This window comes from Panthera pardus, unplaced genomic scaffold (assembly GCF_024362965.1).
Source record: "Panthera pardus isolate Hobbes unplaced genomic scaffold, ASM2436296v1 HiC_scaffold_21, whole genome shotgun sequence".
In the NCBI taxonomy this organism is placed as follows: domain Eukaryota; kingdom Metazoa; phylum Chordata; class Mammalia; order Carnivora; family Felidae; genus Panthera; species Panthera pardus.
The window spans coordinates 8,839,612-8,853,189 of NW_026526777.1; the positions used below are offsets into that span (position 1 = coordinate 8,839,612).

The 13,578-nt window shown below is 50.5% G+C and overlaps 1 protein-coding gene across 2 annotated transcripts in view; it reads right to left on the bottom strand.

Annotated features, from left to right (window-relative positions):
• The window catches only part of LMX1A (LIM homeobox transcription factor 1 alpha), a 160,776-nt gene that overhangs the window by 42,429 nt on the left and 104,769 nt on the right, over nt 1-13,578 (bottom strand). For both annotated transcript variants that reach the window (XM_019465722.2, XM_019465721.2), the window contains exon 4: nt 7,082-7,314. In XM_019465722.2, coding sequence (XP_019321267.2) covers nt 7,082-7,314 — 233 coding nt within the window. The remainder of the gene's footprint in view (nt 1-7,081; nt 7,315-13,578) is intronic.

Below are 13,578 nucleotides of genomic sequence, written 5' to 3' on the forward strand. Positions count from 1 at the left end.
TCCAAGGTTGTGGATGGAAATTAAAACAAGTATCTAAACCTGACTCAGAAAGGAAGGAAAAAGAGATGTATTGCACAATTAGAGTAACAAGAGAAGCATCTAGACTTCCTAAAGTGGCAATAACCCACATCCTAAGGAAAATTAAGAGAGAAGGACCCCCAAACTTCAGTATGTATTAGGAATCTGCATTCCAGATCCTAGTAAGAGTCATATTGGAGACTGGTGCTTCTCTGCTAAGGACCTCAGAGGCTAGACAAAGTTCATTTATTCACACAATAAGCAAACATTTACTGAGCACCTGTTGCATGCCGGGCACTGTGCTGGGGCCAGGGGAGTGTAGACCATGAGGTGAGAAGGGGTAGAAGCCTTCCCAAGCAGTGCGTACTACTGGGTAAACAGAGGCCATGGAATTGCTGTATTTATTTGAAATCTAAAACCTCCTTTGCAGAAAGGCATCCTCATGACGGGGATCTTGGCCCAGGCTTCCTTTGGGAAAATCCCTCTACAAAAGCAGAGCATGGAAAAGAGCCCTGCCTTACCCTGCTGATGGTTGCAACTCTCAGAAAAGGAGGAATGCAGGGCCAGCTACTCTTGGACTTTAGTTCTGATCGAGGAAGTGTTGGTAAGCCAAGAGGAATTAATAATGGTTTGAACTCTGGAAGAACCTAACAGCCAAGGAATCAATTCTGGGCATAATCTAAGATGCATGCTTAGGGGTGCCTGGGTGGCTCCGTCGGTTAAGTGACTTTGGCTCAGGTCACGATCTTGCGGTTCCTGAGTTCGAGCCCCACGTCGGGCTCTGTGCTGACAGCTCAGAGCCTGGAGCCTGCTTCGGATTCTGTATCTCCCTCCCTCTCTGCCCCTCCCCTGCTCACACCCTGTCTCTCTCTCTCAAAAATAAATAAATATTTTAAAAATGTTAATGCACGCTGCTCTTCAGGAAAGAAAGCCTTAAAATGGTAAACAAGTCACAGAACGGACAAGCAAAAAACACAGTTTGAGTCGATGGTGAGGGCCGATAAAAAAAAATGAAACATAAAGATATTGTCAGAGGGAGGGGCAAGAAATGAAATTCTGACTAGACATCAGTGATCCCAAAAATGGGGGAAAAAAGAAAGGCAATATAACGTAAAAATGACATAAAACGAAACACAACCTGGTAACCTGGATTGAATATGGAATGAAATGGATAAAGACATTAGTAGAAAATCTAGTGAAATCAAATAATAGCTTTAGTTTATATAGTTGAGTTAATAGTACTATACCTAGGTTAATTTCTTAGTTCACATGATATATGTATCAAAATGTACACATAAATGTGAAATGTTAACATTCAGGGAAACCATATGAAGGCTATATGGGAACTTCTGTCTTATTTTGCAATTGTTCTATAAATCTAAAATTTTATTGCAAAATTAAGAAAAAATAATGTTTATTTATTTTGAGAGAGAGAGAGAGATCAAGTTGGGGGGAGGGGCAAAGAGAGAGGGAGAGAAGAGAGAATCCCAAACAGGCTCCAGCATGGAGCTTAGCGTGTCAGCTCAGAACCGGACGCAGGGTTCAAACTCCTGAACCATGAGATCATGACCTGAGCTGAAATCAAGAGTCAGATGCTTAACCAACGGAGCCGCCCAGGAGCCCCATCAAAATAAAAAGGTTTTAAAAACAGCTGCACAAGTCACTCTCAGATGACCTCTGATGCTGAAACCTGAAGGTAAGAGAGGTCGATGACTAAGAAATGCAACATGGACCAGCCAGGAGCCATGGTTGCCTACAGGCAGCCCCGAAGCCCCCACCACGGTCAAAAAAAGCCAATGAAACCACGGGCCACATCAATAGAACGAATGTGACACCCATGACAAATAGTAATAACAACACTGTGCTACTTCAGACCACGTGTGGAAGATTTCATCCCCTTCTGGGTGGTACATTCTAGAAAGACTGCATATTTTTAGAGAGAACAGTCTCTTCTAAGTGAGAGTTGGAAGAATGGGAAAGAACGAGACAGAGAAAAGAGATCTTGGACCCTGGGAGTGTGAGGCTCTCCATATGCAACTCAAAGGACTGTCCCATGTCAGGGAGACTGGCTGATTTTGTTCCTACAAATTCCATTTTTCTTCTTGGGAGCTTGCTTCCAGGCCCCTGGCACAGCTGGACCAGGATAAAAGAAGCTTTTCTGGCCACACTAGAAAAGAGATCCAGCAGCTAAGTATCTCCAAATTTGGTGTTCCTTTTGGCTGTAAATATGTCGCATGCTCTTGTGTAAGTCAGAACAGTCAGCATCATAAAACCATAGATTCTAGAACCCTAGATTTAAATAGCCCTAGAGGTCACTGGCCTCGTCTTCCGCCCACTGCAATTAAAATGTTGAGACACAAGTCTTTTTCACTTTTCATAAAGGGTCTGGTCGGTACCCCTGCTGGACACCAGAATCTGTTATTTCACCCCCACGTAATGGGCAGAACTCTCCTGTTATCCCTTAGCCTTACTTTCCCAAAACGAAATGCACTGCGTTTCTTTAGCCACCTATTGTTTAACAAGCTCATCGCTGTCCTCCAGACCCTCTCTGGGTTGTCAGTGACGTCCTAAAACGCATCACTTAAAATTAGACCAAATACGCTAAATGTGCCCTAAGGAATGCAGAACTGGAGCTGCTATTACGTTAGGGACATGGTAGGTCCATTAAGACAGCCTCCCTGGGGGCTCCCGTCCACTTTACGGCCAAGTAAACCCCATGTGGGATTCCATCAAAACAGGCGCCATGCCATACGACTACCAGTGCATTGTGGAACCCAATAGTTAAATTTCATCTTGCCCACTTTGTGCTATTCTGTGAGCGCGTCAAAATCTTTTTGACCGTTGAGAGTGTCAGCTGCCACACCGGCCTTCCCGGCCAGCTTTGTGTCATCTGCACATCGAATAAACCTGCCCTCTGCGTCTTCATCCAAGTCATTGATAAAAACGTTAAAGACGACAGCCCATTTGATCATTCCCTCGACAAATATTTACCAGGCACCTACAGTATGTGGAGCGCTCGGGACAGAAATGAGAGGAGGAATTGTATTTGGACCGTGACACCTCCTAAAAATGGCTTGGTCTCTCTAAACCCCTAATGCGAGGAGGACTTCTTTCCCTGAAATGTAATTCAGCTCCTTAGGGACTTACTGATCACTCACTCTTCCGTTGGCCCCACCCTACACTTTGTTTGGGGAACAAAGGAAGTTATACGTACCATCCTGTTGCTCAGAAGCTTGTCCTCTTAGCAAGGCAGGATTTGGCACACAAAACACTTTGTTTTTAATTTTTTTTTTTAACGTCTACTTATTTTTGAGAGGCAGAGAGAGATAGGGCACAAGCAAGGGAGAAGCAGAGAGAGAGGGAGACACAGAATCCGAAGCGGGCTCCAGGCTCCGAGCTGTCAGCACAGAGCCTGACGCGGGGCTCGAACCGACGGACCGTGAGATCATGACTTGAGTCAAAGTCGGATGCTCAACCGACTGAGCCACCCAGGCACTCCGGCACACAAAACACTTTGTGACGTAAGACAGGTAATGTTTATGTAATTGACAAGATGAATGCTACAGAAAATACAGAAACTGGATTCCGACTGCGACTTTGTCATTTTGCTTATAGCAGCAAAACAATGATTTTTCAAGTTGAAAGGGACGGAAGTCCTCTAAAACCACTCTCCTCCCCCACCACACAGATACTCTATACTCGATACTCCTTTCAACAAGTGGGAGCCCTTGAGTAGCCCTGCTCTTTGTTAGCTCTAATAATTACAATGACACCCTAACAGTCCCAACGTGGAGTCCAAATCCCTTGCCTTTACCTTTGCATCTGTAACGTGAGTGCTCAATGCTTTTGTTAAATAATTAACAAAGTTAATTCTCTGCTCTCTGAAGTTAGAAATGGGTCTGATCCACCCATTTGAAGGCAGCAGCTATGCCTTTATGTAGTCTTTACTTTTCTAATTTCTTCACCTGACGTGGTTTTGAGATCACCCCACCCCCACATCATTCTTACCATTCACATTAGGACTCCTTCCCCAGCATAAGGCAAACACTCAGCCTACATCTACTGAATGAATCTGTACACAGATCAACCAGAAAGCTCTACTTTGTCATTATCAGCCTCAAAAGAAAATGCTCAGAACTGAACATATGGCTGAGAGTGGGGTCAGAAAAGTGGGTGTCTTGTAGTTCCCATGCTCTGGAAGTTATACTTCTTTTTTTTTTTTTTTAATTTTTTTAATGTTTATTTATTTTTGACAGAGAGAGACAGAGCGTGAGCAGGAGAGTGGCAGAGAGAGAGGGAGACACAGAATCTGAAACAGGCTCCAGGCTCCGAGCTGTCAGCACCAGAGCCCAACGCGGGGCTCGAACTCACGGACCGCGAGATCATGACCTGCGCCGAAGTCAGACGCTCAACCGACTGAGCCACCCAGGCGCGCCTGGAAGTTATATTTCTATTAACGCTGCTCAGACCCAGCTTCTTTTTTTTGTCTTCGCGTGGGGCGTGGGGTGGGGACACGATACCTTAATGCCTCGTACTAAGTCTGGAGCCAATTAAAATCTGTGAGTCTTTAACACAGGGGCCAACTGGATAAATTCATCGTCAAGCCCCACGTACCAAGAAAGGCTCGACCACAGCATTTCTTTCCATGTGAGAAAGAATGGTATGTCCCTTTGGATGTGCCTATCTTTATGAAGTCATGCTGGCATTCTGATCACCATGGCACCTAAGCCCTTTGGGAATTTGAAGATTTTGCAATATTCCGGGAAGGAGGCCTAAGTGGGTGGGCCACAGCAAGACTCCTAAGGGGTAATACCGGGTGAGCTGACCTTTGTATACCGAGTGGAGGCCACGAAGCTTGGTTTAGAATGGGCCCAATTAGCCCAGAGGAGATACTCATTATGTCAGTGGCAGTGTTCCTGAGAAGGAATTGCTTTCAAATGAAAACAAATCCAGGAAAACTTAAGACTGGCAAGCCCAGTAGGAGTGGGGATGTCCTAGTGTTGGCTTACTTAAGGCTGCAAGCAGAGCCAGGCGAGAAGAACCAACTGGAAGGTGCAGGAAGCAAACACACTGCTATGAAGAGCCCAGGCCGGCAGGCGTTCGCTAAGGACCAGCATTTACCGCACAGCAGGCTTTTAGTGTGCATGAACTGTCAGTTAGCCATGATTATCACTTTACGGCTGTGGAAACTGAGGCTTAGAGAGGTTCAGAAAGTTGCCCCAAGTCACATCGCTATCCGTGGTGCAGCCAGGGTGAGGCCCCCACCCGTCCCCACACCCCGTGGACTCAAGCGTCTTGCCGCAGTGCTTTTGCTTCATGAGTTTATTCCTTCCCTCACAAAGATGTCGATCGAGCACCCTCAGTGTTCCGGGCCTGTGCTAAGCCCTGGGGACACGGTGGTAAAAAGAGACACATGCTGTCCCTCCCGGGGCTTAGCACTTGGCAAGAACAACAAACAGCCAGACAGGCAACTGCAATAAAGTGGGATCCGTGGCCCCGTAGGAGAAGTTAAGGGTAAACTCACCCGCACGAGGGATTAAGAGTCTTCCTTGGGGAAAGAGCCCCGAGACAGAAGCTGAGAGAATGTGCCAGCAAGACCCCAAAGTGCGGGAGAGAGGCAGAGAGGGAATGAAAATTCAAGGTGTGGGGGTGAGTGCTGGAGACACTGATGTGCTGGAATCCAGCAAAGTCCAGACGAAGAGTGGGAGGTCTCAGAGGCCCCCTGACAGCCTGAAGAGGTGCATGATGTGAGGTCACAGCCATGCTGAGGGGACTGGAATTGCATTGGGATCAGCGATAGCAAGACGGCAAGAATTTAGTAAGGCCATGCGGCTCTCGTAGATTTGGAGGGGTCGGGGGGGGGGGGGGGCAAGCCAGACAAATGCTGCCCTGGGGGAACACGTGCTCAGCCTCGACACTTTTAGTTCAACTTCTCTGGCTTCCCGAAACCTGCTGTATACAATCTCGGGACCTCTCCAACCCTCCCTCTAACCCCTGCAAGACACACACACACACACACCCTTCCAAGGAAGGAAGGGTGGGGGTTGGGTCGTGGTACAGATATTTTCTAGCTCCTTTCTCTGCGTGACCCACGGAGCCTCAGACAGATTCCAGCTTTCCCACTTGACAGATGAGGAAACAGAGGCTTAGAGCAGCTCAGTGATTATGGTAGACTGAATTACTGGTTCCAACTCATCACACCCTGGAACAGTATCACATAACTATACCCGCGGAGGGATCTGAGGTGCATGTAGTGTACTTCTCCCCTGGACTTCGGGCTTGAGCCTTTTATTTTTAAGTTTTTAAAAGTGTTTTATTTATTTGAGAAAGACAGAGACAGCATGAGCAGGGGAGGGGCAGAGAGAGAGAGAATCCCAAGCAGGCTACACACTGCCAGCTGCGGAGCCCGATGCGGGATTCAAACCCACACACCTCGAGATCGTGACCTCAGCTGAAACGAAGGGTCAGACGCTTAACCGGCTGAGCCACCCGGGCGCCCTTGGGCTTAAGCTTTTAATTTGCTTTAGCCGGTGAACCATTAGCAGATATGGTATGAACGGAGGCCGGAAAGGCACAGGTAGGGTCGGGCGTGCCCCCTGGCACTTTTGTCATTGGCAAGAGAAGACCACGCCCTGGACCTGCCGCTTCTTAAGCCTGGAGCCTGGCGTGAATCACACAGAGCAGACTCGAGCCTGGTCTGCGGCCTAGAGCTGAGCTCAGCAGATCCCAGGTGAGCTGCAGACCCTCAGCCTGAAGCAGAGTCACTGCCGTTAACCGAGAGGCTTGGGAACGCATGAGTAAGCGTTTACAGCTGTGACGCGTGGAATCTGGGGGTAATTTGTTACACGGCATCGCCATGGCAATTCCTGACCAGTAAGAGATCACGCCAACCTTACAAAGGTACTGCCTGTGATGCACAGAGCTGCTTTGCTGTGGAGCTGGGCTGCCCCGGTGGCTGGTCCTCTAGGGCAAAAGCAACGCAGACCAGACCGTCAGCCCACCCCGCTGCCCCCCGCGCCCCACCGCGTCCCGCATCCCCGCCCACCGCCCGCACCGCACTCACCTGAGTCTGACGCCGCTGGGCTCACCAGGCTCAGTAGCTCCCGCTCCTTCTCATAGTCCCCTTTGCAGAGCAGCTGCCCCTCCTTCAGGACAAACTCATCGCCCTTCTGGAGCTGCCGCTCACAGACACAGCAGCAGAAGCAGCTCAGGTGGTACACGCTCTTCTGGGCCCGCATGACGAACTCATTGGGCGCAATGGCCTCGAAGCAGCCCCCACATTTGACAGCAAACAGCCTGGCAGCAGGGGAGAAAGGGAAGCAGGGTCTTTGAGAAAGGTCGGATGGGGGCCAGCTGGCCTCAGGTCGACAGCACCCGAGACTCCAAGCCCCGGGGTGAGGATGTTTGGGAACGAAATACATTTGAAATCCAGATGCTGGGTTCCCGGAGGAGGCCAAACCAAGGGATTCGGGTGAGTGACGCACAGAGGCTTACAAAACGCAGGGGCAGAGGTGCTGGGAACAGTCTGAGCTAATGCCCAGGGTGTAACTGGGGTCATCTAGGACATGGTCCTCCCAGAGGGTGGTCTACACACACAGCGCCAGGCAGCTGCCCAGAATCCCTGGGGAGTAACCCAAATGTCCGGGCCCACTCCCATCAGTGTGCAAAAGGGGGAGCCCCAGAACGTGAATCTGTAGCAAGCCGGCCAGGGCGTGCCGACGCATCATCTGGTTTCGGAGGGATAAACGGCACCCCAGCTTCCCAGTGTGGCGTTGGGTGAACGCAGCTCTCTCTCAGGCCTTCGTTCTTATTTCATTTCAGTTAATTTCAATAAGCCACAGAAGGGGGTGTCTGTCTATGCCGAACCAAAGCAGTAGGGACTAGTGACGTGAGATGAATAAAAGAAAATCCCTTTCAGAAATGAGCGCAGGCTAACGGAAGAGACAGGACACATCTAAATGAGGGCGGCGGGACACGGAGGAGGAAACAAGAACGATCCGATCGGGGGCGCCTAGAGTCAGCTGCCTTTTATCATGAGGTCAGTGCATCTCGGTGAAAGGAAAGACAGGAAGGCTGGCAGGCTGACGGCCTAAAGGGGTGGGGAGGAGGGGACCCCCTGTGTGAAGGTCTGAAGTTGCAACAGTGCCCGGGTGTGCTCCAGCAGGCTGGAGGTGGGGCGCCTCAACAGTGGGGGGGCAGGTGAGGCCAGTTGTGACCGCTCACACGCTCAAGCTGAACAGCGTGTGGCAAGCAGTGGAGAGTCCCTGAGCAATTTTTAACACGGTAAGAGCCCTGTTTAGGAAAAGCAAGTCTTTGTAGTACGAAGGGTAGAGCAGAGACAAGGGTCACTGATACGACAGCAGCAGGGAACCAGAGAGGAGGGGACCAGAACCCCCAATCTGGAGACAGGGAAGCTCCCGGGCTCCTGGTGGGCAGAGCTGGAGGAGGATGATGATGACGATGATGTCTCCACTCCTGCAAACACACCGTGCCTGATTCGCTTCTGGGCGTATTTACACCATTTACACCAATCCACCCTCCCGCAAAGCCCGCCCTTCTCTGTTTGGTCTAACTGAATCCAACCCGCCCTCAGGACAAGGCACCAACCACCGTCTTGGGTCCAGCCAGCCTCCCCTGCCTCAATGTGAAGGAACTGCCTCTCCTTTGAACACCCTGCCATGAACAGTCTGAGTGGCTCACTCGGTTGTTTCCTGGAGATGTTTCAAGACACAAAAAGCTGCAAGATCCACCAGGCTGGATCTACCAGCTACGCTTACAACCGTCAGCACAACTATGGGCAGGCCATTCCCCCCACCTTTGCACTCTTTTCCTGGCTGTCCTTAAGGAGTTAGGCCAATTCCTTCCAGCTCCAAAAGTCTTCCGGGGATTGCTTCCTACTGCTAACTTGAAACATCTTAATCTTGCCTTATCATTGAGATTTTCCTATGTTTATAACTTCTCCTGCCAACAGCCTGTACTTGAAGAACAAGGCCTGTGGAATATAGCCCACAACCTCTTGCACATGGTGGAGACTCCATAAGAGCGATTTGACCCATGGATCTAACTTGTTCTCCTAAAACGACCTGTGCAAAGAGCCTCACGTAGGGACTGCCGCACGGCGGGTCCCAATAAAAGCCACTTGTTTCTTCGTCCCCCCACCCCAGGCCAGTAACAGTTCAGGGCAGTCTGGGACAGACTAAAATTTACAGCAGATCTATTTGTTCTTCTCTTTTTTTAAAATTGCCTCATGATGACGTAATTGCCTTCATCAACGCCTTTGGCATAAGCGCAGAGATGATATGCCCTGAAAACATCTCAGGGATTGATGCATTATACCACTCACTTTTGTATCTCCAAAATAAAGTTGTTTTGTTTTTTAAGTACAAGCACAACAGGGAGAAAAGAATCTCTCTCCGAACCGATCTCTCTGTTTGTCCTCACATCCAGCGAGGTCAACGGACACCGACAGTTCAGATGGCATAGGGCGGGGATGGTGGCAGGAAGACGAAATGGCCAGAGGGTATAAAAACTCCAAGACCCCCCCCCCCCATGAAGACAAGACACAATGGACTCAGAGCACATCCAGGTAGCCGAGGCCACCGTGTTCTGCTAACAGGCCTCGTGCCGGCAGCAGCTAAGGAAGCAGAAGGAACTGAAGGGCATTTTTCTATAGACAGGCCGACCACCAAAATGGCTTCAGTGTGGCCAATCCCAACACAAAAGCTCTTTCCCACATTCACTTAGTCATTCAGTCTTCTTTTTTTCCCATTCATTCCAAAAGTTCATTCAGATATTCATTTACAGTCTACTCTTCTTTTCACTCCCTCATTCAGAAGTACCTACCGTGCACTAACACCATCCACTGTCTGTCTTAACTGGGAGGGGAAGAAACCACCACCCGGGCAGCACTCGTGTGTGTAAACAAGTCTACACGGAGTGTCTGTTAGGTGTGGGTCACCGTTGTCGGCACAAAATTATACAAGGTCCTCAACCCCGTGGAGCACAGCAAACAAACAAACAAGAATCAAATAATGTCTACCCATAGAGGATTACCTGTGGGAAACAGAAAACACAAACAGTACAAGGCAATGTCCAGTGAACAGAAAACAGAATGGCATAAAGCCATAGTTTGTTGGTAATACAATCAATCGCTTCCCAGCTCTGAAGCCATACTGGTTTATGGCGTGAAGTCTGCATGTTTGTCTTAGAAGCTTCCTGGAAGAAGGGAATCGTTTTGAGGGTGGAGAGGAAGTGAAGGAGGGGTTCCCAAAGAGGCATTGCACATGGATTGGCGAAAGAAAAACGGAGGCCATTCAGATTCTTCGGGCGAAGGAAGCCAAGGCTTGGGGAAGAGAATGAGGCTGCCTCTGGTGAATCCATGACGGAGCAGCCTCCCAGGACAGAGGCCAGGCGGTAGCTGATTCCAGCACAGCACAGGATCAGGAAGGCATGAGCTCGCTGTCTCTCAGCCCAGGCCCTGGGTCACCACATCGGCCCCTACGCCCACCCTTGGCCATCAAGAGCACCTTAGAAACACCCATCCTGATATGCCTGCCCTCTGCCTCTCAACTTCCAAGGGGCTGACGTGGCTCCTTTACCCCTGACGACAGCCCAAAACCAGAATTCCAGATGCCAGCAGCCCCGCCTTTTCCTTCTCCACACCAGTCCCTTAAACATTTGCTTTTGCTTCCCTGCCTCCATGCTGGATTGCCATGCCCCCGGGCAGAAAATCACCCAGTTCATCCCTGGCCCCGAGTCCCGAGTCACTGTTTGCCAACCTGAGCAAACTAATCAATGCTTTTCCAGGACCCGGTCAAAGGCCCTTTGTCCCCAAAGCCCTCCTTCTCCTCCCCTTCCCCTGGAATGAACTGTTAAACAGACCCAAGGCAAACGCTCCCAGGGAGTCAACAAGCACTTGAGAATCTGCGGCCGCAGGTGGTAGCATCTGTGCTTGTCTAACTTCCACCCTGTTAATCTCCTCCCCTTTCTCCGCCCTTCTTAATTTCAGCCCCCACTCCAAAAATCTCCCCCACGTTGGAGACGGGAGGGTCAGGGTGAGCTCAACAAAGAAAGCCCGCCATGTTGACTCAGGAGTGGCTGGGGTTGTCTGGGCTCAAATGGTCATGGTCAGCGGGGGATTACAGACCAGGAAGAGGGGGGCAGCCCTGTTTCTCTCCCTTCTCTCCACCCAACTCTCCCCCTCCGGGCAAAGACCAGGTCAAGCTCACCTCACCACCTTGACTCTTGTGCCCACCCCTCCCCCCCCCACTCACCCCCAGAGCAATTCAAGGAGAAGAGGCACATGCAGTCCACCACCTGTGTGCCAGATGTATACACAGCTGTACAGGCACCAGTGTGGACCCAGCTGCCGACTACACACCTCCCACAAGTTGTTTTCTCTAAGGCTCAGACAAGCAGAGAAAAGGATTTGTTCAGAAGTCCAGGTCGTAATTAAAACACAGCCTGTCTCTTCCCAATGCCCTGGATGGCGTCCCCCACGGTCACTTCCCCCTCTGAATGCTAATGAGACCTCACTCTGGGTTCAGAGCCTGGCAGGCTGGCTGTGCCCTTGGAAAGCTAGACAAGGTTTCCCAAAACGTCCAGCTCTTCTGGGCAGACATAATAACTCCCAACTTTTCCTACCATTATGAATTCTCCCACCCGTGAAAACCCTCCGAATGATTCCTTATCTCCTCTTTGCGTCTAACTCCCTCACCTGTGAAATGGGAACAATACCCTCCAGCTCACGGAAAAGCCCCCAGAGTAGTGCCCACCCCGGAGACTAAGTCTCGTTCAGCGTTCTTCCCCGGCTGGTGAACGCCCTTGGCATGGAGACACTGGGGATGTGGCGGTCCGTGGGGCCACCCTGGCCTCGGGGAGCTCCCGGTCTCCAGCAGGAAGCAGGCTCTAGACCAAGACCACACTACCGTGTATCCGGAGTATACAGGAGGGCAAGAGCCAGAGTGGCACAGAGGAGAGACCCACCCCCTTGGCTTAGGGGGGCACAGAATCTTTGGTCTTGCCCTCCCCCTCTGCCCTTTCTCTTCCTCCTGCTGGCACTTTCCCCTGCCCTCTACCAGGCAGGCAAATGGCCTGGCTGCAATCCCATTCTGTGTCCCGCTCGCACCTTTTCTTGGGGGAGCCCCAAGCTGGGAGACGGGCAGCCCTCAGCTTTGGTGAGAGAGCCTGTGTGGGCAGGTTCTGCTGCTGCCAAGCAGTGAGGAGGACCGGGGGCCCATCGCTTAATCTTTTGCGGCTCCCGTTTGCTCAGATACAAAAGGCAATCATGATGCCGACACGTTGCTGGATCAGTGAGGACCGTATGAGCACGTGGATGTGCAGTGTTTTGCGACCCGTCAGGGATAGCACCAGTTTTAGTCGTTCATACTCACCCTGCCTCTCCGGCTTTTGCTCATTGGGGATATTTTTTGCCCCAAGGGGGCAACGTATGCTTAGGAGTCCTGTCCTGGGAGAGTGCTTCTTCCTTAGCTGCGTGAGCTGCCCTGATGTGGGCACGACTTTGTCTCTTAAGAGTGCGGTGTGGCCCGGGGGGTGGGGGGTGGGGTGAACCCAGGGGGCTCACTGCTCACAGAGCTGCGGGACAGAGCACAGACCTGGGATTGTCCCACTGCCGCGGGCCAGGACCCGGGAGAGAAGCCCAACCCAGCTCCCGCCTCCCTGCCCTGTGCTGGCTGTCTGCGATGACAGCGGAGAAGAGGAGAGGTGGGTGATGGGAGCAGCGAGACCAGGCCCCGAGGGTTCTTCCTCTACCAACGGGCCTCAGGAAAGCCACTGTCCTTCCCCTTTCTTGGCTGCAGAGGGGCATGTCTATTCCTCGTGTCTCCTCATGAGGAGGCCACACCTGGGCACCAACACAGCCCTCTCTCCAGAAGGTGTTCCCGGTCTCCAGAAGGTGTTCTGGCATGACACGGCCATGCTCTGGTAATTCTCCAAACAAAATATTTTCCAGAACCATATCGGTCACATCCACAGGTTTATATAGATGTAATATACGTGCATATATTACATACATTATCAATGTGTACATAAACTAAGGCCAAAAGAGATTGTGTAGGGACTCACAAACACATACCTGTGTGCACACTCCAGCTAAAACCAACAGCTCACTTGAATGCTCTCCTATCGTTCTACATTTTTACATACAGATTTCTAGAATATATTTCTAGAAAAGATTTTGCGTGAAGAAAACAATTTGCCCCAAAGGCATGTCTGAAAGCCATTAGGGCTGGGTCATTTCTTAATTCATTCCCATTTTTCTAATTCATGCTTTTTTCTTTTTTTTTTTTTTTTTTACAGGGTTGGGAATCCCTACTCAGCAGCTCAGGAGACAAGGGCATTTCAAAAGCCCATATGAAGGCATGACACCTGAGAATGTCCTCGAGAACAAGTCTAAGGCCACCAGGAAAGAGGCTCAGGATGTATATTTCAGCCTCCAAGTTATTTTACTTCAACGGGAGAGAAGCCCGTGGAAGAGACAAAAGAGGGAATGAGTCTTTCTCCAATACTCACTGGGTGCCAGCAACCGCCATATTCCTTCTA